The sequence below is a fragment of the Corvus kubaryi genome, unplaced genomic scaffold, assembly GCF_017639235.1.
Source record: "Corvus kubaryi isolate FWS band 111438036 unplaced genomic scaffold, C.kubaryi_AGA036_p1.0 65309, whole genome shotgun sequence".
Classification (NCBI taxonomy): domain Eukaryota; kingdom Metazoa; phylum Chordata; class Aves; order Passeriformes; family Corvidae; genus Corvus; species Corvus kubaryi.
Genome location: NW_024581912.1, coordinates 101,397 through 126,578, shown reverse-complemented (window position 1 = coordinate 126,578; position 25,182 = coordinate 101,397). Strand labels below are relative to the sequence as shown.

At 43.2% G+C, this 25,182-nt stretch overlaps 2 protein-coding genes and 1 long non-coding RNA gene across 5 annotated transcripts in view; 1 reads left to right on the top strand and 2 right to left on the bottom strand.

Annotated features, from left to right (window-relative positions):
- Positions 1 to 3,918: 3,918 nt before the first annotated feature.
- Positions 3,919 to 13,324, bottom strand: LOC121673276. The gene is made up of 2 exons (XR_006019168.1): positions 11,982 to 13,324; positions 3,919 to 5,628 (listed from the first exon to the last, which is right to left on the bottom strand). It is a non-coding gene; the product is annotated as an uncharacterized LOC121673276 (long non-coding RNA).
- A 1,626-nt stretch (positions 13,325 to 14,950) lies between these two features.
- LOC121673275 (ankyrin repeat domain-containing protein SOWAHC-like) lies at positions 14,951 to 20,022 on the bottom strand. The gene has a single exon (XM_042046460.1). The coding sequence runs from the start codon at positions 19,852 to 19,854 to the stop codon at positions 18,355 to 18,357; it is 1,500 nt and encodes a 499-aa protein (XP_041902394.1). The 5' UTR covers positions 19,855 to 20,022; the 3' UTR covers positions 14,951 to 18,354.
- Positions 19,947 to 25,182, top strand: part of LOC121673274 (septin-10-like) — a 24,813-nt gene continuing 19,577 nt past the window's right edge. For all 3 annotated transcript variants that reach the window (XM_042046457.1, XM_042046458.1, XM_042046459.1), the window contains exons 1-3: positions 19,947 to 20,224; positions 23,865 to 23,982; positions 24,685 to 24,880. In XM_042046457.1, the coding sequence (XP_041902391.1) occupies positions 19,985 to 20,224; positions 23,865 to 23,982; positions 24,685 to 24,880 (554 nt within the window). In that variant the 5' untranslated portion in view covers positions 19,947 to 19,984. The remainder of the gene's footprint in view (positions 20,225 to 23,864; positions 23,983 to 24,684; positions 24,881 to 25,182) is intronic.

The window sequence follows — 25,182 nt, the reverse complement described above, 5'->3', positions numbered from 1 at the left end:
ACCAAGGAGAAGCTGTGCTGGCAAAGGTCCCTCCCTGGTCCACCAGCAGGAGGCCGGGCTGGAGCAACTGGACTCTACTTGCAAGTTGTGTCCTGCAGCGCTATGTGGTTCGTAAATGGTTATCCTCTGTGTCTTTCTTTTGAGCTGGGCTCCATCCCATCATCACCTGTAGATGGAAGGACTTACAGGGAATCCCCTGTCTGATTGCATGTGGTGTGATCTGCTTCCACGGAGGTAACTTTGCACTGCACAGGTACCCTCTAAAATAAGCTCAAGGAAAAGTGCTTTGGTCTATTTTAATGTCTGCACTAATTGGTTTTGTCATTTCACAGACATGAGGTGACATGACAAAGATTTCACCAGAAATTGTGGGGCATTGTCCTGCCTGTAACTGAAAGGAAAACATCTGGGTTTCTCAAGGCAGATTTGCAGGAAAAAAGCCAGGGACCTGCCAAAAGTTTGCTAAAATTTAAAATATTAACTAAGCCTTGGAGAAAAGTTTGAGGTGGTACTTCCCCAACTGCAGTTTTGAGTGAAGACCAGGGAGGAGGGCAACACCACCTCAAGACACATTCCTTGCAGAGGGGAAGGGGACCCACTTGCATTCAAACAAGCCCTGCAGATTGGCAGGGGATCAGCCTGCAGCACTCAGCCCCTGGTGTGCTGGTGAAGGAGTCCATGGGCTCCATGGCTGAGGGGGTACTAAAGAGGGATAACACTCTTTCAAAGCATGTCTGGAAAACCTGGCAGTACCCAAAACACTTACCATAGTTCTGAAGGTCAATTGTGTTATTTTCCTTTTGTTCATGGCTGCCAGATTCTCCATGTTATTTGCAGAAATGGAAGAGCCAGAAATAATCTGAAAAAAAAGCTGTCTTCCAGCATGTAGATCTACATTATAGGCTCTTGCATCACCATGGCAATTAAGAAATCTCTGACATCTTAGATCTCACTGAGAAGGAAATAAAGTAGTAAAATGTCACAACACGGCAGGATGAAATCTGTCCTGCCTGGATACTTGGTGAGATAAACAGTTCTGGACCCGGGTCAGACAGAGCAGCTGAACTATAATAGGCTCCTGACAAAGGGCTCTACTGGCAGAGAGGAGTAATGTTTTGAGTGGTTAAAGTGCATTGAAAATTTCTATCCTGCCCCTTGGAAAAACATATTAGTTTAAACATTATAGTGGTTCCTTTGCCAGTGGCACAGGTCACAGGACGAGGACAAGCACAGACAAATGACCACAAACTTGTTTCTCTCACCTTTCACAGATCCAGTGTTACATCCTGGTTTCAGGCTTCATAGGTCATATTTATCTTATAGTGCTCCTGACACAGTGATTTTAGGAAACACTTTGCTGGTTAGCCAGCACAGGCTAAAGCCTGCTGAAGAAGGTGCTGCTGTGTCAGTGCCACCACTGCCTTGTTTCTCAGTCTCTCAAATATTTGCTACTGCCATGTCATTTGGCTGGATACTGGCGCTTCTCTGACCCTTCTCTGAGACGAGTTATTTCATTAAGATGGCAGAAAGCTAAGGAAAACTGAATCCCTGCTGGGTCTGTAGCAGGGAACTAGATCCATTCACTAAAGGGTCAGACAGCTGGAAAGGAAGGAATTATATATTGGGGAAGAGCAGGAGTTGGGAAGGCAAGGAGCATGTCTCCCTCCTTTGGAAACAAGGAGCTGTTGGAGCAGGTAAGCTGTATTGTCTGATTGCAGCCATACTGCTCATGGTGCAATGGCACCCTGGCAGCTGGGCTGGCCTTGGCCCCTGCTCCATCCTCCAGTGAGCAGGGCAAGTGAGACAGGACAGGCTGCAGGAGCCACTGCAAGATGGGTTTCACTGGGCCTCTGACTTGGGGGAAGCTACATGGCAGTCTAGGGCAGCAGAGATATGAAAAATATGGCCAAGGGAAGGGGGAACAGAGAAGGAGGCTTTCCCTGGCTCCAGCTGCAGCAGTCCCACATCCTGTTTTGGTTACTGCATTCCCTCCCCTATGCTGATTTGCTCCAAAACCTGCAGGGGAAGTGAAAGAATAACCAGAACAACACGTTTGCTACTGAAAGGCACTCAGCCTTGATCTGAACACATGCAGCAGAAAACAGGGTGTCAGAATCTGGTGCTGAACATGACAGGCCAGAGATAACATAGATCAGGCAAAGACACAAGGTCCCAGCCCCACGGGGTCAGGAAGAGTGTGACATGGGATTTGTGCTGTCCCTAGGCTGGACGCAGGAGATGATGGGTGATCCAGCATAAAGCTTGAGCAGCACAAATAGATGATACTAAAGCTCCTGTGAAAAAACCCCCAACCCTGCCAGCACAATAGATTAACTGTGAAAACTTGACTCAGCAGCAAGGGTTTGGTGTAAGTCAGCACTTTACACTGTGTGGCCACAGTGATTTTGGCTTCAGAGCCCTAATGCTGGATTTATTGCACTGTGAAATCATGGGCACAGGAAGGGCAAATGACCAAGTGAGGCCAAAGCACCCAGCATCTCAGGGACAGAGGCTGGTAGGGCTAAGACTGAAAAACACTAGATCTGCTGGGTTTGGCAGTGTTCAGAGCTCTCGGCTCTACTGTAAGCACTCATCAGAGCAGGTTAACAGCTTGCCAAGTCCAGTGTCTGTATGAAAAGTTAGGAAGAAGAAATACGATAAATTATCTTTCCATATCCTGATTGCATCTAATTTGGTAACTGACCATCTGTCTACTTTTTTTTTAGCCTCTTTTAAAGTCTGTGATGTGTACTTGTTTTCCAAATCACTTCCAGATATAAAATTCAGATAACAATCCCTTTTTAAGTCTTTCACATTAGACATTTGGGTGTAATGGGTATTGGTGAAATGATTTTTTTACCACTGCCTTGTTCATAAACTCTTCTTTTTTAAAGTGTGCCAAATTCCAGAATAAGAATGCTCTGCCAGTCCTCTTATGTAAGTAGTCCCAGTGCCTACAGTATACACACTGACATCCAAAGTTGCAGTTCTACAAACCCCTCTGCACAAAAAAAGGTCCTTTAAACTAGCAGAGAACTGACCCAACTCCTGGGGTAGTGTGCTTAAAGTGGGGTCTGTAGGAAGGAACCTTATGAGAGAAAGGAACCATGTGAGGAAGGTACCAGTGTTGTCTAAATCTAACAGATTTTTTAAAAATAGCTGGAAGGACTGGCGTGTCAGACTTGCACAGTGACAAGGACCGAGTTCACAGAAAAAATTAAATAAGATAAACATTAAATCCATATGGAATGCCATGAATTTGAATGTCTAAAATTGGTCTCCCAAGGATTTCTGAACGACAAATTCCAATACTCTTTAACAGACAGTGAAAATGCTCTGAAGCCAGATCTGAAATGAATGCATTTCTCAAGATGCCTCATCTCCTCTCGTCTTTTTACTTTCTGGCTCAGCTTCAGATAACATGTGGGAACCATAGTCTCTACAGAACTTATCACAGGCACTATGTTCTGGCTACTGGCCTTCATATTAAGATGAGGGATCTCAAATATTTCCATTTCTTTTATGAGAAAGTTAAGAATTTCTGCATAAAATTATCAGTAAGGAAAACACCTTCTCTGAAACTAGCTCCTGGTTATTCATGTTACCAGGAAATAGGATAATGAAGATAATGGATATTTTGAATCACAGATAGTTCAGAAAAAAATGACAGGGAAAAAGAATTTTGAGTTGCATCAAAACGGAAACCTTTCAGAAATGGCTGGTGAAATCAAAAAGTTTGAGAAAAATAATTTCAGGATAAATGAAATACTTGGTTTGACTAAAATGCATTATTCTTTCTGCTTTGAGCATTGCCATACATATGAAACATAATAGAAAGTAAATTTCAAGGAACTACCAAGTCAGAAAGGTCAAAAGAAATCCATTTCATTTTGAAAAAAGCAGAAGTGAAACAACAAATTTTCTTAAAAAGAATTTTAATTTTTTTCTTAATAGACAATTATAGCCCAGCATCAAATCACAAAAACTCGCAGCATTATTGAAACTTCTCTGAGAAATAATCCCACATTTGTGCATGTAAGTTGCTTTTCAGGTGGAAAGAGGAGAGAACAGGAGGGGGATTCAAATAGCCACAAGGAGACAGGAGTTACAGGCCCTGCTGCCCATCTCCTCTGGTGAGTGTCCTGAGGGGCCCCAGTCCTGGTTTAGTGGCAGGACTCAGAGAAAATGAATCCACCTGGGACTCCCAGCTGTGCACAGATTGAGACGTCTTGAGCCAATGAAAGAAAATCAAAACCTCTTGTTCTGAAATGACTTTAATCTGGTGAGGGAGAGACCTCCATATGGATGTTAAAATAAGCAGAAATTCTTACTGACAGCGTAACCCATTTAGATTTCCTGTAAATGTGGATTTAAGGAATAGACACTGGAACACTGGTTTTTGTGACCCCCTTCCCTGTTTGTGTGTGGCACCTGAGATGCCATGCTGCCCTGACTCAGAGGAAATTCCAGAGGGAGAAGCCCTCCTGTCTCCCTCCCTCTGGGTCAGCTGTTGATGCACCAGCCTCTTGCTTCTAAGAGCAAAGGAACTGGGCACCTTGAGCCCATGCTTTGAGTGATTCTGCTGGGAAAACATGAGTATTGCCTTGGTATTGGTAGCCCAGGTGCAGCTCTGGTGTTTACCCTTCAATTTCACCCCAAATTTTTAAACCACTTTCTGTTTGATTTTCAATCTTGTGCTTCAGGTCACATCTCCTTCTTGATCTTCCTAAAAGTTGTATTTGCTGTATTTGCGAAGCTATTATCAAACAGCTATTTGTGGCTGCTAATACAGAGAAGGGAAAAAACATTTCTGCCAAAAACATGAGAGAGATTCCTACTCCTAAGGGCAGGATGTCTCAGCTCTAAAACCTTATCTGCACATGAGCTGTACTGCCTTGCAATGGGTTAACCACCTTGATGTGGAAGTGCTTATTTCTGGGAAGAAGAATCCATCTGCAGAGGCATCTTTATATTAATCTGATGGAAGATGGGACTGTATGGTGTGTGTTAGGCATAAGTGAACCTGTAAGGATAAAGCCTCATCTTCATATCTAACTCAGTGGAAACTTTCCAGTTGGAGTATTTTGGCAGTATGTCATTTTTTGAAAGGGCATATTGCTGCAATGTAGTGTTTGCTTGCTTTCTGCATACACTATGTACTCCATGGATTTAAAAAAAAAAAAAAAAAAAAAAAAAGAAGTATTTTAGCATAGGACAAAGAAAAGACACAACAACTATAAAACGCAGCACAGAAACTCTGATGGCAATCACCCCACACAGTAGGGGGCTCGTATTCAGCTAAACCAGTCTTCTGGTACAGCAGGTTCTGGTTAGTGAGACTCCATTGTCATTTACAAGCAAGCATATTTAAGTGGTTAGGATATCTCATTCTATTTTGTTCTGATTTGGCTGGTCTCCTTGTACTCATTCTCTCTGAACACACTTAAGGGACCAACCCCTTCATTTGCATATTCAGTTACACAATAATTTTTTCATCAGGTCACTTTTCCGTGAGTTGCCATTTGCCAAGTACTGCATTTGGAAGCACTTGCTGGTCTCAGGAGAGGTGATGCTTCACTTGTCTTGAGCAGAAGAAGACAGAAGTCCTCACAGGCAGGAAAAACCGGGCTAGATGAAAAATGCATTAGCATAAGTAAGACAAAAATTTAAGGTGCAGAAACTCTAATTGCAAAATACATCTGTGTGAATTCTGGCGTTAAGGGAACCCTGGAAACCACAAAGAAAATCACTGCCATTAGCCTGGGAATGACAGTAAAACACGTTTAAACTAAACTACATTAGGTGGTGATTAGGATGCACTGAGGACATGTGTAATCATTGGGGTGTACCCGTACAGCACATCTGAGGATTACCAGCAGTTTGCCACTGCCAGAAGGGGCAGCCCGGCCATTCTTCACTGGATTTAGCTTTGCCCAATCTCTGTCTCTCAGATGAGAATCTGTGAGCCAATTCTCACCTGGCAAAAACTGCTCACCTTTTATTTTTGGTAGGGTTATTTTTGGTCAGGACAAGCAGTTTCAGTTCATGCTTCATTCCAGCAGACAAGCACCATAGTCAGTGCTTGGAAGAGATCGAGGTCTCCCACCCAATGTGAGCAGGACAGAGCTCTGTTTGCAGTACCTGGGAGCTCAGGTACTTTACCTGTACTCTGGTTGTGTAACTCTAAGGAGTCTGTTCCTGGGCTATAAGAGTCCACCATCTTTCTGCAGGATTCGTAATGCTGCAATAGCTTTTTCTGTGTGTAGAGCTTCTGAGTTTAGATGAAGAACCAGTTTGTTTGGGGGCATGGTGTATATACCCCTTACACTAAGAAGCACAGGCCTTGAGTAGTTGGTAGGCATGACCTAAACACAGTCAGAGAAAGCTATGGCTTTGGACTGAGGATTGCTCAAAATTTGTCTTTTTTCTCCCCTCTCAGTTCCTGTGAATTTACAGCATCATTGTTTCTCATCATGTCAACAAACCAGCCTCAAATATCCAGGGTTTGTCCCTACCAAGGAAGTCTGAAAAGATAAATAATGTGGAGACAGCTGAAAGTGTCATTTAGATGCAACCACATCACTATGTGTTACTGCTGGCATAATTCATTTTTTTCTGTGTAAGTGTTCTGATTTTGATTTGGTTTCAGTACACAGCCTATTCCTAAGGACTCTACAACACCAGTTGCAGTTCCTGCCTCTTGTGCTGCTATCCCAACATGACAGTCACTGCTGCTGAACAGCAGCAGAACTGAAATGCTGAGGAATGTGGATGGGAAGGGACTTTTTGGAGTCCAAGCAAAACTTGTAAGGAGAACAGCTTAAACTGCAAATGCAGTTGGGAAGTCGAGATTCCATAGAAAAGATTACTTTGAGACTTTTAGAACAGGAACGGAGGTTTAGCCACATATCTTTCATTAAATAGTATGAGGAAATCCCCATGACCAGCTTGCAAAATTTTGATATAAATTATTTAATTGCGGAATGACGGAGTCTTCCTGAGCAGTACTAGCTCCAGCTCTGACCCTTTATAAGTACCAAAGTCATAGAATATAATGATAGAAAACAAACACAGAAAAACTGTTACACATACAAAAGTGCTTAAAAATTGAATACTTTCCACTGTGATTAAAAAAAAATAAAAATCAATCAAGTTCTTAAATTCAAGCCAGCATTCAGGGGATGAAACAATGTAGAAACCTTGGCAGGAAAAGGAGCATTGACTGAAGGTTATTGTTATTATTCTTTTTCTGGTAAAGCAGGAGCCAGTTGTGCTAGTTTATCCCACTAATTTTAAAGGGAGCTGTTATTTTGTTGTTCTCTTAAACTTCTGACTACTTCTGGTTTCTTTTTTTTTTTTTGTCAAACCCACAAAAATTTGTTAAGGAGGACTTGGTTAGTTCAGTGCAAATTTCCATTGATTGCTTTCTGACCATTGTTTCTTTTAAATCTTACATGAGCAGAGGTAGCTCGATGGGTTTGGAGCTTAAGTTCCCATTCTTTGACAATCCAAGCATGGGAGAACTGCAGCTTGATATAACACTCAGAATAAAAACTAGGGAGGTGTTAGGTTTCCTCTTAAGTCATCTCTTCTGTTTTCCAATGGTCCTTCCCCCCACCCCATCCTCCCCCCCCATTAATGACTGCTGAATAGTTTGCAAAGAATGCTGCAGACGACCAGTCTTGTGTGCTGCAAAGTGTTATATTCCTCTGCCCCTGGAAGCTCCTCAGTGTGAGCACCATTACCTATTTGTACAGAGAGCCTAACAGGTTACACTGTAATATGAGGTGAGGAAACAAATCTGTAGAACTATTGGAGGAGGAAAAAAGAATAGAACTGAAAAGAGAGCCAATAAGAATTACTGCAGAGTTACATAGAAAATTAATTTAGCTAGTCATACAAGATCCACCAGCCTGTTGGCCCCCCTGAAAGAACAGACTATATCCTTGCCTGCAATCTTCCCAATACCTTTTGAGGAAATGAGTGCAAACCAAGGCCCTTTGGGAAAACAAGTAAGAACCAACTCCCTTTCTAGCTTTTGGTTTTGAAATATTTCCCACTGTCCAAATCAAAAAGTTCTTTCATAAATTCCTTCCTCATCTAGTTTTGAGCCTGAGGTGGAACTAAACTCCCCAAGCACCAAAGTCCTCAGGGAGACCATAATTCATTCCAAAGGCAATGGCAGCTCAGCTTTCAGTTGAGATAGCAGGCTAAAGGACCCTCCACATCCCATGTAAGAGGCTGTGGGTGCATATATCTGGGAGTGGGATGGGGATGGAACAGGGGGAATCAATGTCTTTCCTGTGTAAGCCCAGGTGGGCCTGCATAGGTATAACATCATACCACAGTATAGGATCAAGAATCGCGCATAAAGTCACCTCCAAGTGCTGGTTTGCTACTTCAGAGCTTTTCTGATGGCCAGGATTCCAAAACTCCAAACTTTCTTCTTGACTATTTTCGTGTTTCCAAAACAAGGAAACACTTCTTACCCTGGAGCAGCAGTTCTTAAGGTTTGAGGGACAGAGCATTCTGTAGCAGAGCTCGGAGAAGCAGCTGGTTATTCACACAATGGTACAGGGCTTGTACATTAACATGGCTCTTTTGAAGGTAATTACCAGAACATAACAAAAGAAATAAAAGTTGGATGGAGTAACTTCTTGAACATACTCTGTAATCTGTGGACTAATAACTGGTCTGCAATGCCATAATTTGCTGTGACATAGTTTGTGGTATACAAATCATGGAGAACTCTGGCTCTCTATTGCATAATTACGGTAACAATTTATGTTGGCTTAAAAGTACTTATCCTCAGAAAGTCCTTGTTCCCTCCTTTGGCTTTAGAAAGATTAAAAAGAGTAACTGATACAGTAATTTAACTTCTTGATGACCATATTAGTCCTGTAGATCCTGCTCAATCAAGATGCTTATACTGCTGCTGATAAAATACAAGTTGTCTGACACATACCTGCACCAACTTTATTCCTGCACTTGACATGAAAAAAGCATAGTTAAGGTCAAACATAAGGAAGTTCTAGTTAATCATAGTTCTGGAGTGAAGTAGAAGCAATGGACATAAATTAGTGTAATACAGAGCAATTCTCAGAAAAAAAACCCCTAAGATTTTATTATTATCTCCCTGTGAGACTGCAATTTGCAATTTGCACTACAATTCCATCAGCTGTCTTTTCTGCTTCTGTGCATAATCAGATATAACATCACATGTCATTAAAGAAACAATTATTCTAACAACAGACTAATAAATGCCTTCTGTTAGATGCAGGATTTAGCCAGCAAACATAAACAGACCTTTTACATCAATACCAGTGAGGATTAACAGTGACATTTTTATGTCACCCACTCATTCGTGAATTGCCACATTGTCACTGCAAGCCACAGGGTGGAGGGAAAAAAAAGGAGACAACCAGCAAATGCAAAGTTATCATTCATGGGAGTGAAGAAACTGTGACTATTTAAAGATGTTACTCAAAAATTCCAAAATTAGGAGATATTTGAATCCCACATAAATTCCATATTTAAGATTGTAGGATTGAATATTTAATGAGAATTTGGCTGAGCAGGTTTTGTGGGGTTTTTTTGGGTACAGTACTTCCTACTTATTCACAGTCTTACTGTGTTAACTTGGACAACTCATATACTATTTGTGTGCCTCATATTTCCTCAGGCTTATAATTTTTGGGATATATTTTAGGCAGTATTTCCCATTCTGATATGTGGATTGGAAGCAGTTTAGTAGCGTCTGCAGAGAATCTACAGGCTGCAAAGATCCTAGGGACTGTCGGTGAGGAGCTTCATCCTTTCTTGTATTTGAACAACATCTGAGATTATGGGATACTGACTGTACAATGTCATCAGCAGAAGTTTTGACAGCTTAATGCATTTCCTCCTCTCCCAAGCAATCAATTTCCACTTCTTCAGTATCATTTCCCTGTTGTTTCATTCAATCTCAAGTCAAACAAGCAGGCAAAACCTTCATGAGGCTGCAAATGACCATAAAAAGAAGCCACACTGGCAACATTGGCAACAACTCCATAGCCTACAGCAACAATTCCTTTCCAAGAACACTGGTGGAAAAGCAATATTCTGAGAGCAGTTAATTCTTCATTACTGACCCTCCACTGTAACAGGTCAGAGGGATTTAAACCAGGCACCAGAAAAGGACCCCCGAAGAGCACTAGTGTGGAATGAGGAACACTGAAATCATTCAGTGGTTACAAAGACAGGAGATGTTGCCCTGTACTGCTTTCTCACTGTGTGTACTGGCATGTTTGAGATGGGTTGCTTTTTTTTTCCATTGTTTTCACAACAGGCATTTCAGTTTGAAGGGTGTGTAGGAAAGTGAACTTTCAAAATGTTAGTCATCTGTAAAGTTACAGTATTCTTACTTTCAACAGGATGTGAGGCAAAGTTTTCCAGAACTTGGATTCAGTTACACAGGGATCAAAAGGGGCTCATTTGTAAGATGATGATGTGGGCAATCCAGTTAGCCAGAAATCCCATTAAGGACCCATTGTAAAAGATACTACTTTTGACATGGTTAATGGAATAATCATTGGAAATTCTGTAAACTATATGCAGTGTTTCTTATTCAAAGCAGACTATGATTCACAGTGTTGACTTTAAGTACATAACACTAAAATCATGAAGGAGAAAGTGCGATCTTTTTCTACATTTACCCACCAATTTTAAGTTTTGCCTCTGTTGTAATTAAAATTATGTATGTGGAGACCTTTATTATCAACATAATTTTTGTTCTTTCCAGTCCTGAAATTTCAAGCAGAAAAGGAGAGCTTATGTTTAGTTTTTCCATTTCATTCTTAATAAAGAGATTTCTTTATTTGAAGCATCCCCATTTTCTGAGCCTTATAGATCTATTAATCAATATTTATGCAATTCAAGCTACTAAAAATAGAGAGAGGAAAAAAAAAGGGGGACGCGTGAGAGGCAGCTAGGAAAGAAGAGGGTAAGTACAGAAGGGACGAAGATGCACAGCACTCCGCTCCCAAGAGCTCTGCACTTTGCCAAGCACCAGCAGCAGACTTTTTCATAGCAGGACTTTGCTACCAAGTGGAAAACCAGTTGCTTTGTTTTTAGCCAGGGTTTCAGTCTAGAAGGAACCACACTTTAATTTAGAATTCTCTGATTTGTTATCTGTTCTGAGCTAAATTGTAAACTTTGCAATGATGTAAAAAATAACAACTGCTATTCTGTACAACTGGTATATCAGAGAGAAAAAAACAGTCCCTCAGTGCATGCAGCAGAAGTCCCTGCTCAATGTTTGCCTGTTTGCAAACATTGCTTCAGATAAATTTACTCCAGATCCAGGAAAAGGTTTGGGTTCTCATTTTATTTAAGCCCCACAAATGTAAACACTGGATAAAGGCCACTACCACATTTCTCTTGCATACACAAGTTCAAGAACTGCCCAGCACTTTAGTTATCCCAGAAACAAAAATTTGGCTACAAGGAAGCTGAGATTACTGCAGGAACATGAAGCAGACTTTCGATGTCAAGAAAATTTCAAGTTAATGCCCAAAAGCCTAATATTTCCTAGCATGCTGACAGCTGTCAGTGACCTACTATACAGCCCTTAAAAAACATACTGTGGATGTAGCACTGCAAGCTCTTACCCATGACACAACTAACTCATTTTGTGAAGAAAAAACATCCTTAATGAGATATCTTTAAGAACAATGAAGTATCTTATGAACAGATATGATAATCTTGCAGCAACTCTTTTCAGTAGTTTCCTGTAGCTACTGTTCAGTGTTGATCCAACTGATTTCTGTCAGTAGCTGGAGATTAATAAGACTGTTAACTAGCTATGTCAGCAATATAATATTAATTAGTTATGTCAGCTATATGAGGTACTTGGCACCATTTAACACCAAAAGTCTTCTCAGCCCTCCAGTTTCACCCGTAGTTCAGTTCACGTCATTTATTTACATGTGAAAGAGTGATACCTGTGTAAATGTCCCAGGCAGATGAAACGACGTAGCATCTCTGCTTCCATCCCCATCCAAGGAAGAACTGCCAGCAGCTTCAAAAGGCCTCAGACTTGCCAGTGCTGGAGCCCACACTGTGCAGCTGCAGACTGCAGGGGTGCAGCTACAACACCCACAGTCTGTTCCAGCCAGCCCTGCTGTGACAGAAGAGGGTGTTTCAAGACGCAGAAGACAAGTGTGAGGTTGGTAGCTAATGGTCTTGCTGCAGGAAGCACCTGAACCAGCAGGATTTACCTGCATTCCTTTAATTATACTGTCCCAAACTGTCACGGTCATTTCCACAAGATGTATCCGTAGTAAGATACTATGCCACAGGTAACAAGGAAAAGATTAGGCAAATATAGATGTCCTTATATATTCAAGTGTTACAAACATGTTTTCTGGTACTTTGATGGTTTATATCATGCAAGTGTATGTCCAGTGAACAGAGACATCTTTATAGTCTGCACAGTTAATTTTGTCTTTCTGTATTTAAAGCAGTAAAAGGGACAGCACCTCTTTAGTACGAAATGTCCCAAGGGATTTCTGTGCCTCAACATATACTGCAGGCATCCTTTATCTCTTTTTTAAAAGGAAAAAAAAAAAACAAACCAAACCCACTTCCAGAATAGCCAACAGCTCCACCCAACCAACCATCACTCCACCCAGCTTCAGAAAGAGACACCTCTTATTCATGCCCACCCTACTACCAGTTTCTCAGGCACTCTTAAGGAACTGCAAAGTGAAATAACAGGGAGAGCTCAACAGCCAGCCAGCAAAAGTGAAAGGCTTCTGGCTCCAGCAGAGAAGTACTGAGGAAATGCCCAGATACAGCCCACGTGACTGAATTATTCTGGTTGTTAGTAGCATTTGAGATTAGGTTTACAATGTCTCTTTTCATGGCCAAGGGTTGATGCAAGGATACATTCTACAGGCTTTCTGCTTTAGACGGATAGCAGTCAGCTGCAATCATTTACCTGCACTGATGCAGAGTCATGCACGGACCTGGGTCTGTCCACTTCTGTCGCTCTTGGCAGTCCCACTGCGGGTTTGCCAAATGCCTCTTAGTGAAATAAGGGCAGGTTAAAATAGATTCCTGTGACTTCCCCCCAGGAACCCAGGGGAGGGGACAGTTTACAGCTGTCTGTGCAGAAGGGTAGGTGCATGTAAACACACTACAATGGCTCGTTTGGCATGGCTGGTCTACCTGAAAGACCACAGAATGCTTTTGCACCTTGACCTATTACCTGCTCTAAGGGCATCTCATGTGCCACTAGCAGCTTCACTCCTGGTAAAAGTCTCAGAACATGGTTTCTTCAGGTTTTACCACGAGAGATGAACTACCTAACTTTTAACAGTTTTATTAAAAGCAAACACAAAACCTGCTGTGTTGGCTCAATTTTTCCAATAATGAGTGCACATTAGGACACGTCAACACTAAATTTGGCTAAACTGAAAAATCATAGGAGATAAGTTCTGGAACATGTTCATCATTCATGATGTTTCATTATAACAAAACTAGGAATTCAAAACCATGTTTCATTTTTTTCTGTCAAACTGTTCACAGTTTAACACAGACTGAAAAGCTAGTTCCTCTCCTAAAACCTTCTATTAAACTCAGACTTCTTCCTTCTTTGCACACTCCGATGAGGATGTGAAGAAATGAAAGTATGTACCTTTTGTTTTTTCAATGCCAACAAGGAAATGAAATGCACAAATCAACTACTTTTAGTAGTTAGTTTAGTGTATTGCCTTCAGGTTCATATGCATTCCATATAACTCAAGGTGTATTAAGTCAGGCCTGTAATCTCCTTAGCCCTCCCTTCTAGCTAATGGAAAAATAAGCTAGCAATGCAATGCTGAAAGGCTTCTCTTCCACTGAGAAGCCTGAAGTTACACTGGGCTATTCTGATGTACCAGGACTGTGCTGCACCAGCTGTAGCTACACTCAACACAAGAGTTGTTTGTGCTTTTGCAAACAGTACTAGTCACACTAAGAAATGTTAGTAAGAGGGCCAACTAAAATACTTAGCATCAGACATTAATTTATGTTAGAGCTCTCAGCAAGCCATCTCTCTCAACTATTACTCTAGGAGAAGGGACATATGTTTTGATACAAATTTCTAAAGAACTAGTCAAGCCATCGCATGACCAGCAAGCTTCCTGTAGACTGCTTTCCTACCAAGTCCTCCACTTCCCCCATAACCTCAGCTGCTTCCACATGCCTCAGTTCTCTCCTAAGTTTCCAAGAACACTTCCTCCTCCCTTCTTCTCTCACTTGTGTCACCATAGTACTGATTTAGGGTTGCTCGGCTTGGAGCTGCATGCATCCTGATCCACCAGCATGGTAACAGCTGAGACTTTTTTCAGTTTAAGCACAAATCTGGATGTCTGCTAGGAGCTACTGGCCACATGATGTTTCAACATATCTTCTGGTAAGGCAACACCTTCAAAGAACTTTTAGATACACCAAAATCCCCTAGTCTAGCTTGGTAATGAAACTTCCCTTTACAGTAGCCACCAGCTGTAGTTAAGACACATTACAAAATACCTTAATCCTAAACCTTTTTTAATTAGGTGTTGACCTTTACACAGTGACTAAAACTAAGTATTAGTCTTTCCAGAGTCAGAGATATTAAGCTGCACAGAAGTAAGGTCAGGATGCTATTTTAAGTTAAGCAATGCCATTCTCCCAGGCCCTTATTTAGACATACTTGTCTACCATAAAAATTGTTGTGTCTTCATTTACTTTGACATGAGCTATTAGAAAGTAGATGCCAAAGAAAAATGTTACTGTCTTGCAAACAACTCTACCGTATTTTTTCCATGTCTTACTGCTTGAGTGCTAGACAGCATCAAACATCCTGATGATTAAAAAAAACCAACACAAAACAGTAGATAGTTTTAACAGCCAATACGCACCTAAGTATGTAGCATACAGGAGACAATTCAGAGCATTCATGGGCTCTTTTTATTTCGTAAAACTAAAGCTTACAGATTCTCAACTCATAACCATTCAGAGAGACAACCACAAAAAGTGTATTAATAAAACCCAACAGGCTTCCAGGCCTCTAAAATTTTTCAAACATAAAGTACAAAAAAAGATACTACGTGTTTACGTTACAGTCTTGCTGCCTTACACACCATCATAAAAAGTGAACAAACACATTCAGTAACTTCAGGCGTACCATTAAAAAGATACCAGTTAGTGCTCTGGTTTTCTGTACCATACAACTTTATTTCAGTCACATCTTTCTAGGCAAAGTATCCAAAACATTTGACTCAAGCATACCTTTAGACTGCAAATATACTGAAATAGGGCATCGAGTCTTTCCTGTCTCAAAAAAACCCCAATAAGTTTTAGCTCATGTTATAAAAAGCAACCATGTGGAATGTAACAAGTCATAATGTGAAATCAAAGTGCTTTATTCCCATAGCGCAGACAGATATGAGTGGTTATCCAGCCATTCCTTAGTATATCTCAAACACCAAAAGAGGTATTTGCTCTGTTGCATCCCACCTTGCAAAGACCTTTGGACCATTACGGTGAAATTTCATTAACTGACAACTAAACAGTATCAGTGGACCAGCAATTTCACTTCGATACTTCAAATAATGAGTTATAATTAGGCATCTTTTTATTATTTTTCAAGTTCCCTTAATAATTTGCAAAGTTCTACTGTATTATGCAACATTATATTCCAGTTAGTCTCTTAAAATCCCAAGGTATGCTCTATTAGAAACCCTCAAATTATTTCCCCAGAACCCAATACCTGTCTAAGACTCAGTATTTTTGTGCAATTCTTTGCTGTTTGCATGTGAAGAGAGAAACACTTCACCCAACAGCCTGTATGAAAGAACTACAAACTCTCAAAGCAGAGAACAACTTTAATAAGTTTTGGACATCAGTAGTTGCATGGAATATGTACTCAATTCAGACATGCCCATACTGAAGAGTACTCACGTTTTAAGTGTTCAGTCAGAAAACTTCCTTCCTACAGAAGTCTAAAAACCTATTTATCTTCCAGAGAGAAGGAAGTTTAAGACTTAGGAATTTAATTCTCTTTTCTGTTACAACAGAATTAGCTCTATGTTATAATGTGTATGATTTATCCCCCCTGTTTCAGACACCCCACTGTACATGTGTACAGTTTAAACGAGGAGGACTGAGGGAAAATTTCTGGTCCCGTCCCACAGACATAAAGACAAAGTGCTTTGCAAGACTGACTTTATCCATCGCATTTGTGGCAACCAACCCAAAATGAAGGCACATGAAATCTATAACACTATAGCTTATAAATTGTAAACTAAAGCTGAACCTCTCTATAATTTCTAGTCTTTTTGCACAAAAGTAATGACCAGCACCTATGCAGAGGTTCTACTTTTTTTTTAATGTAGCTTTTCCCAGAAATAGTTAAGTGTCACTTGCATGCCTGTGCAAACACTGTCATTTATTAGCATTTGACATGAAGTGCAGAAACTGGTTGTTTATCTGCATGGAAAGTCTGATGCCAATGCATCAGTAGCACTTCCTTCCCGTTGCTACAAGAAATGTAAGTCACTAGCAACAGCCACAGAGAGCTGTTACCTCAAAAGTGCACACTCCTAGCAGCAGTTTTCCTGTGAGGTGTTCTACAGCTTGTGCCATGCATTTAATCAGTGTCTCAAATTTGGATTTTAACATGTCAAAGCCTATCTACTTTTGGTTAGTTACAGGCCAGGCACGCACATGCATCTTAAGGAAGCCAACTAGAAACATGCTTTGACAGATGCTGCATTGAAACTGGCCATACCTTAACAACTAAACACAGATGAGCTGCTACACTGGGTAGCATTCAGGATCCAGGGTGAGCTCAGTACCTCTTACGGAAAGCCGAATATGGATATAAATCTGCCTCCTAGATTTCACTGGAACTGCTACCTTTAAAGCAGAGAAACAAGATTCAAGGTTTCCAACAGTTTTAGCAGACGGATAGGCTCATCAATCAGATTAAGACTTACTAGGTTGTCAAACAACAGTTCAAAGCCTTGGCTATCACTTCTCTACAAATACAGGTTTAAAAGAACTCAAACACCACTGCCATCACTTAACTAGAATATGCAATTATGCTGTTTCATTCAGAATGATAAACAGGGATATAGTTTTGGAATTCTACTTTTTCATCCTATGTGTGAATTCACACACCTGCTTTGTTTTTTCTTCCCCTCACTTTTATTTTTTCTCCATTTCCACGCAGTGTCAGTTGAAGGGATTGGCACACAAGTTACTAGAGAACACAGACCTGTAGCTACTACATTACAGAACCAAATTAGAGTTTCATGAAGATTTCATGCAATGGTGTCTGTGCTCTTTTATTCTAAAAGAGAACGACTTTCACAGGTAACACATACAACACAATTTTCTGATTTTAAATGCAGTATGCAGTGAGTTACACAAGGAACATTAACAAGAATTGACCAGACTTAATAACTGGAACTGCGCTAGGTCTGGCACCTGAGAATTCACAGTGATTAAAATAAAATTGCTTTGCCTAAGACAAAACAAAAGATACAAATATATATAAAAAGTCTATGCTTGTATTGTCTTGTATTAGTATTCCAACAGCGATAAGCAAGCTCAGTAGTACCTCAGACAGCAAAGACTTCTGCACATGGTTAACTTTATTCATTGCTTGCAGTGCAATGGAATTTAAAAAAAAAATTTAATAATATATTCATGATGTCAAATCAAGCAATTTTCAATGCATAAAGTCAACACAGGCTCAACTCTTTGACGGATTGAAGCTTGGATTCTGACAGGAAACCATTCTCTACCATCTCAGCTTGTGTACCCAACCCCACATTGTGCCAGGTGGTATTGCTGTTAAAGAGAAACTTAAGGTATACTTGTATATTGCTGAGGTGTTCTGACATACGAAGTTGTTTGCTAATAGTTTATAGTACCAGTTGATAACATAAGAGTAAAGCATTTGCACTTTTCTTTCCCCCACTCACCTCACTAATCCTAGTAGATCCACTAACACAGGTTTATGATCCCAAAGCCTGCTTTTAGACAGAAAGGAGCACAGCTTTTAAACACCCCAGCGTTTCTCAACCCACCCACTGCCTCCCATTTCAGCACCGAGGGCCCAGCTGAAGCAGCTGCTCTCAGGAGCTGTGGGCTCCCAGAGCCCTGCTGACCTGCTGGGCTCACTGACACTGAACTGGGAGTTAAAGGAAGATACTCAGGACCCATCTGGCCGGAGTCCATGAGTGTAGATGAGCACCCACTCGTACCTGCCTCACCTTCTACGCTACACCTGAGGGCACTTTGGTCCGTGCATTCACCTCCCAGACCTCATGCTCCCTGGCCTTATCCAAACACGTTGGACTTCGGCCTGAGCTTGAATGATGATTTCAGGGATTTCTCCTCATGCTCTTCCTCCTCAGTGTCACCACGAAAGGAGGGTGTGTTGTGGATGATCTGAGTCCTGAAGCGGATCTTATTAAGCCGAGGCTTCATCCGTCCGCTGCCAGAGGCTTTCCTGGTCATCTCCTTGCCTTTGCCTGGCACCGCTGCCCCATCGGTGCCTTCAGCTTCCTCCCCAGTGCCGTGGTGGTGGTGGGAGAGCCGGTAGTTCATGAGATTAGATGGCAACACCTTGGAGAGTCTCCAGCGCCCGCTCCCATTGCCAGCATTCCCTTCCTCCTCCTCCTCCTCCTCCAGGGCCCCCACGAGGCTCCGCATGTCCCCCGAGGTGCCCTGGTGCAGGTACTGCGCAGCCTTGCGCCCGCTGTAGTCGCGGATGTCCACGTCGGCGTCGTAGGCTCCCACCAGCAGCTTCACGACCTCGGCGTGGCCGTGCATGGCGGCGATGTGCAGCGCCGTGTGCCCGCCGCTCGTGCGGGCGTTGATGTCCACGGGCAGCCCGTGCCGCTGGGCGAAGTTGACCAGCGTAGCCAGCAGCTCCTGCCGCCCGTGCTTGGCGGCCCAGTGCAGCACTGTGAAGCCGGTGATAAAGTCCCGCTTGCAGAGCAGCGCCGGCTCGCAGCTCAGCAACCCCTCCAGGCTCTCCCACCGCCCGTCCGAGGCCGACAGCATCCAGGCGTGCTCCAGGGGGTCCAGTGCCACGGAGCCGGTGGTGCTCCCCTCCTCCTCGGCGGAGGACGAGGCCACCGAGGCACTGTCCGAGTCGCGGCCGCGGCCCCCGCCGGGGAGAGCGCCGCGCTTCAGCTGGGGAGAGCTACCCCGCGCCGCCTCCCGCAGGCTCCGGCGGCCGCCGCCCTGCGCCGCCGCCCCGGGGGCTCCCTCCGCCGCCCCCGTCTCGTCCACCGGCGGGGGCCGCCCCGGGCCCGCCGCTACCGCGGTCTCCTCACCGCCGCCGCCTCCGCTGCGCCCGGGCGGCGGCCCCCGCCGGGAGCCCCTCCGATGGCCTCCAGCCACCGCCGGGCTCGGCCGGGGCGGCTCGCCCCGCTGCCCTGCGGGCTGAGGGCGGCTGCCGGCATCATCGCCTGTTGCCGGCGGCGTCTCCTCAGCGCCTGCCCGTGGGGAGGGCGGCGAGTTCGGCTGCTCCGCGCTGTTCTCCGCCGCAGGCTCCTGCTCCCCGGGGGTCAGGGGGGCTGCGGCGGCGGGGGGTTCCGGGGCACAGTACCGGCGGCGGAGGTGCACGTACTTGACGCCGGTGTCGGGCTCCTGGCGCACGGTGGCCACTGCGTTGACCAGCTCCTTGAAGCGGTGCCGGGCGGCGCCGCGGCGGGAGGGCTCCGCGGGGTTCAGCCAGTCCCGGAAATGCTCCAGCAGCTCCGCGTTGCGCGCCCGCCCGCCCCGCGCCGCCAGGAACCGCACCACTGACTCCTGCTGCAGCTCCGCCATCGCCGCCGCTACCCCATCGCGCCGCCGGCGCTCCTCCTGCTGCTACTGCCGCTGCTGGTGATGGTGGTGGCAGTGGTGGTGCGGGCGCGGCAGAGCCGCCGCTGCCCGAGCCCCTCCTCCCGGCGGAGCCATGCCCGGCAATCATTGCCGCGGCGGCGGCACCGCGCCGCCCTCCGGCCGGGAGGCGCCCACCAACAGCACCCGCCTCGGCGGCGGAGCCGCAGCGCATCCCCTCCTCGCGCTCCTCCCCGCCGCGGGGCTCTCCCCTTCAGTGGCAGCTTCGGCCGCGCCTTTGCCTCCCTGCTCTCCTCCCTCCTTCTCTGCCTCGCCTGGCGGGGTCATGGCTGCTCCCGATGCCGGTCGGCACGCGGTAAGTCCTCTCCGCGGTGGGGGGGCGGCTGGTGAGCAAGCCCCTGCCCTGGGGGTGAGCCCGGCGCGGCTGAGGGGACGGAGGGGCCCGGCAGCGCCCGCACCAGGAGGGGAAGGAGGGCGGCGGTCACACCGTGCGAAGAGGTGGAAGTGCCACCTGCATCTCGCTACGGGAACCGGGCGCTGCCCCGGCTCCGTGCTGGGCGCTGGTGAGGGTCGCGTCAGGTCGGGTTAGCGGCAGAGATGAAGGCTCCTTCCTCATGCCGTCTAGTTCCCAGAGCTGCCAGGCTTTTAGGACACTTGTTGTTAAAGGAACTTGTTTTCAGATGCCGCCCTTCTTAGCGCTCCCGTGGCGTATCGCGTATTCCAAGTATTAAGTTGAATCTTGGCTATTGAAGAATTACTTTTGCGTAATGGCAAAGCTGTCAACTTTATGTTCTGCAGACATTGAGCCCATCCACACGGCAGCACGTCCCCTTGGAGTGTAGTTCCTGTGCCTGTTGGTAGTAGTGGAAGACTTGGGGCTCGGAAGAACCACATTTGGGCTGCCCATGGGCACGTTAATGTGGTGATGTCCACCCTCGCGGCTGAGGGCATGGCATCCTTCCCAGGGCCTCCGCGTAGCTGCCTGGGGCTGGCGGGACCATCACCTTCTGCATAAGCACACACTGATTACAGTTTCCTTCAAGTTTTGGAGGGCAAATTTCAGTCACCTCTACAAGCCCAGTAGCAAGCTAGTTTCTTGCTTGGACTGCTGGTCTGGTTCTGCAGAGGCTTATGCAGAGTGGTAGTAGTCTGAGACCTAGCTTTTGCTTCGGAACGGCATGGTGTTGTGAGCTTTTAGCCAGAAATATGTGGCAATTTTAAAAGAAAATAATTTTTTTAGTTTCTTTCTGAAGGAAAGAATAATTTTTAAATGTTGCACTGTCTCAGGCTATGGGGTTTTTTTATGCTGTTTTTAATGGGCAAGACAACTTTATATAAACCAAATATTTGATTAAATCATAGAATTGTAGAATGGTTTGGGTTGGAGGTGATCTAAAAAAGATTGTGTGGTTCCAACCCCCCTGCTCGGGGCAGGGACAGTTTTCGCTGAACCGGGTTGCTCAGAGCCCCATCCAGTGTAATGAATCTGGAGAAATCCAGACAAATTAGCTCAACCTTTAAAAAAGAGGTTGAGGGAAGGAATGAGATGCGATTTAGATCAGTTAGGTGATCAATTAGGTGATATTTCTTTGGAAGCAGTAAGAATGCGGGTATCATGTGGTCAGTTTTGTGGACTTAATTTCTCTGCATATTTGTTAGACAATAGCAGAGTGAAGCTGTATGAGGTGCTGATGTTAGAGACAAACAGCCGATGTCCTTGGAAAATCTCAGAAGGAAAAATGTAGGCTACTTTTTTTCTATTAAGAGAATGCTTCAGTTGTGGTCAGGTGGAATAGGTTTACACAGTGATTCTTCCATAAGGAAGGGAGGTGGTGTGCTGAATAAGGGCTCGCTGCTTGGTAGGCAGCAACAATTTACACACTGAGACAAGGTACTTCTATTTCTTTATTCTAGTTTGTGCTAAGTAGGGTGCTAGGTGATAACCCACAAAGTGCTAGCTGCCCAGTCATCAAAACTACATTTACACATTTTAGCACGCCGGGAAATCAAGGGTCATTGGCTACTAGTTACATAGTTTTCTTAATTAGTGTTCTACCTTCTATTGGTTTGTGATTCTCTCGTTTGTCATGCTACTTAGGCCACACTTGGAATCTTTCTCTTCTTTTGAGTTGGTGGGTTTCTTGAGTTGGTGGTCCACGAGTTGGTGGTCACAATCTCCTCCTGCCAAAATTGCCTTGGAGCTGAGTTAGTTGGAGCTGATTTCAGCATAGTTGCTGAGTTGGCTTTGTTAGTTTCTTCCTTACATTGGGATTTCTGCCAAATGTCCTTGTGGCCTGTAAATTTTGCATTCTTTGTGTCCGGTATCATTAGCACATCCTTCTCTTCAAGCTTTGTTAACTTCCCCCAGCTCTGAGATCACTGAGGCATGTCAAGTCCTAAACCTTAACAAGGCAATTCTACTGACAAAGTAATTTATCTTTCTAACACCTGGACATCAGAAGGAAATAAATTTATTCCTGCGACAGTTTTTTTGTTGGAGTGTTACGAATGGCAGTGCAGTGGTTTTGAGGGTAGCCCAGCACGGTTGGGATTTCGCCTGGTGACATGAAGATGAAGGGCGTCCTTTCTGCACTCATGCTGAGCCTCTTGCACTGGTTTTTGGTGTGGAGACTGAATAGTTTGTGTTAGAGGAACTGTCTTATATTAGTGGCAATAGAGGTGCTTTGAGTATCAGACTGAGTAGCTAGAGTTCTTAGATGTGCCACCACTCTGTCTCAGATACACTTGTCTTTAAATGGACAGGATACTGACAGTTTTCAGTGTCTCTCTGTGCTTTTTAATAGTAATTGTTTTCTGGTAGAAGGCTTGAGAAATTTTGTTTTCAGACATGCTTTGAATGTACTTTTTTTAATATCCAGAGATGTCGTATTTTCTCTTTAAATTGTTCACTTTGCATATACATTTTCCCTCATGTTAGTCTAAAATGGAATTATCTGATTATAGTAGTCAAAAATGAGAGTTGGTGCAGTTAGTGCAGTGCAGTCTGTAGTCCCATACAAGGAAGTCCTGTGCAAATCAAGAAGAGGATGGGTATTTGCTGTGAGGAATGTCCACATCCTTTTATCTACAATAATTCTGAGTCTTGCTATGCATACCTATTAGGAAAGGTGCTACTTTTATGGGCTTTAAGTGCTAAATTAAAAAATTTCCTGCTGTTAACTCTGTGCATGTTCACAGGAAACAGTAATGGTTTCCAATTCCCTGTGGATTGGAAATAAAAGAGAAAGAATAGCATGGACCTGTCACCGTTTCTACTTCTGATATGTAATGTTTGTTTAAAAATACAGTTCATTTGTGTGAACCAAGATATTTCGTTTCGCCTTATGCATTTTTAGTATGCTCACTGCCTTGATGTCCTGGTTCTAGATTGCTAGCTGATGTTTGAAAAGGAATGTGCACGTTTAGATATTTCTAATGAAATCAATATAATGCTATCTCAGAGTTCTGGTGCATATAATGAGTGTGGATAATGTATTAGTTTACCTAAATAGCAATTTCAGTTCCAGCTCCTCAGAATGAGTTCCGTTTGATAACACGCACCTTCCTCTGATTAATTATGTTCTCTATTTTGAATTGTGATGTTTAGATTGTTTTTAATACTTTTTCCTAATTTCTAGGAGCAAACCAACTGTGATCTATTTTCTCCCTACATTTTTCAGTTTACATTTTCAGTTGGACTTGTCTACTTTATTTCATTCATGTTTCATAAGGTTGTTTGGTTGGGGGTTTTTTTGTTGGTTTTTTTGGGGTTTTTTGCAAAACCTGGACTTTATTTTAAGCCTGCAAATTGTCCTGTAAAGTAAATTTTAATTTTTTCTCAAATCATGGAAAAAAGCTGATTTGACAGGTCTTTTTTTCCCCAGATTTTGGCTTTTCTTCGTTGCATGTGAAATCATAAGGAATGAGTTCTAGCTTTCTAGTAGAATTAATTTGTTGCCATGGTTAACTGATACTTTAAAATTATTTTTCTGTAGCAAAATGATGGCTGTCGAACTTTGTCCTTGTCTGCACATGTTGGGTTTGATAGCTTACCTGACCAACTGGTTAGGAAATCCATCAAGCATGGCTTCTGCTTCAACGTTCTTTGCATTGGTGAGTAGTATCTGGGTGCTTTAAGGCTTTAGTGGTATACCCAAATTAGGAAGTGACTGAAATTTAAATCCAGTTGTGGTGTTAAACAGTTTCTTTAATGTTAAGCATGCACTATAATCCCACCCCTTGTCCCAGCTTTGTTTATTTATATTCATTCTTTGGGTTAGTATATAGCATTTTTGTAAACAATGCGAAGACCAAAAAATGTTGAAAATGGATGCCAGTTATTTATTCATTTATCAGCAGCCTTTTGGATTCTTTTGAGTAAGCTGGGCTTACACTCGTAACAAAGAGCTTCAGATTAAAAAAATTCTAAAATTCCCAGGTGGTATTACTGTAGTGTTTTTATACTTATTAAATGCTTTGCTCTAGTATTTTACCCTTATTCTTAAAAACCCTTTGTTTAATCTCTGTTTTCACAGCTATCTACTTAACTTTTTTAAATCTATAGGAAGTTAATTGTCACTTTTAAAGAAATCAGTGTCAAGGTACTGTTCTGCTCACTACTCATTAGCTGGTAATTTACCCTTATATGTAGGATGAAAAAAAAAAAGAAAATATATTTTGTGCTCAATAAAAGAATGCACAAATACATTTTGCTCAGAGAAATCAGTTGAGAAGTTTTTGTGTACAATTTCTGTGCTTATTATGTGTTTATTTGATGTGCAAAATGTCTTCCCAAACGCTTCTGTTTACCTTCAGGGGAAACTGGAATTGGGAAATCAGCCTTGATGAGCAGTTTGTTTAACACCAATTTTGAGGATGCTCCATCAACACATTTTCTGTCAAGTGTACAACTTAGAGCCCAGACTTGTGAACTCCAGGAAAGTAATGTTCTTTTGAAGCTGACCATTGTAAAAACAGTGGGATTTGGTGACCAGATGAACAAAGCAGATAGGTAAGTGCCCTCTTGTCACTCTGTTATGCTGAAGTTTTGGTCTCAATTGCCAGCTGATTTTTCTTTGGGCTTTGTAGTAAGTGGTTGTCTTACATGTGTTCCAAATAGATGGTTAACTTTCTCCCTGTGTGTCAAAGTAAACCTATTTGTCTTTCATGTAGGAAGTTATTTTATAAATCAGATGAACTCTGCCCCTTTCTTTATGATATAATCCTTTATAAATGTATGTACATGCAGTAGTATCTTTTGGGGTGGAGAAAAGCAGGGAGGTCAATAGGAGGGTTTTTAAACAGCCAAGCAGA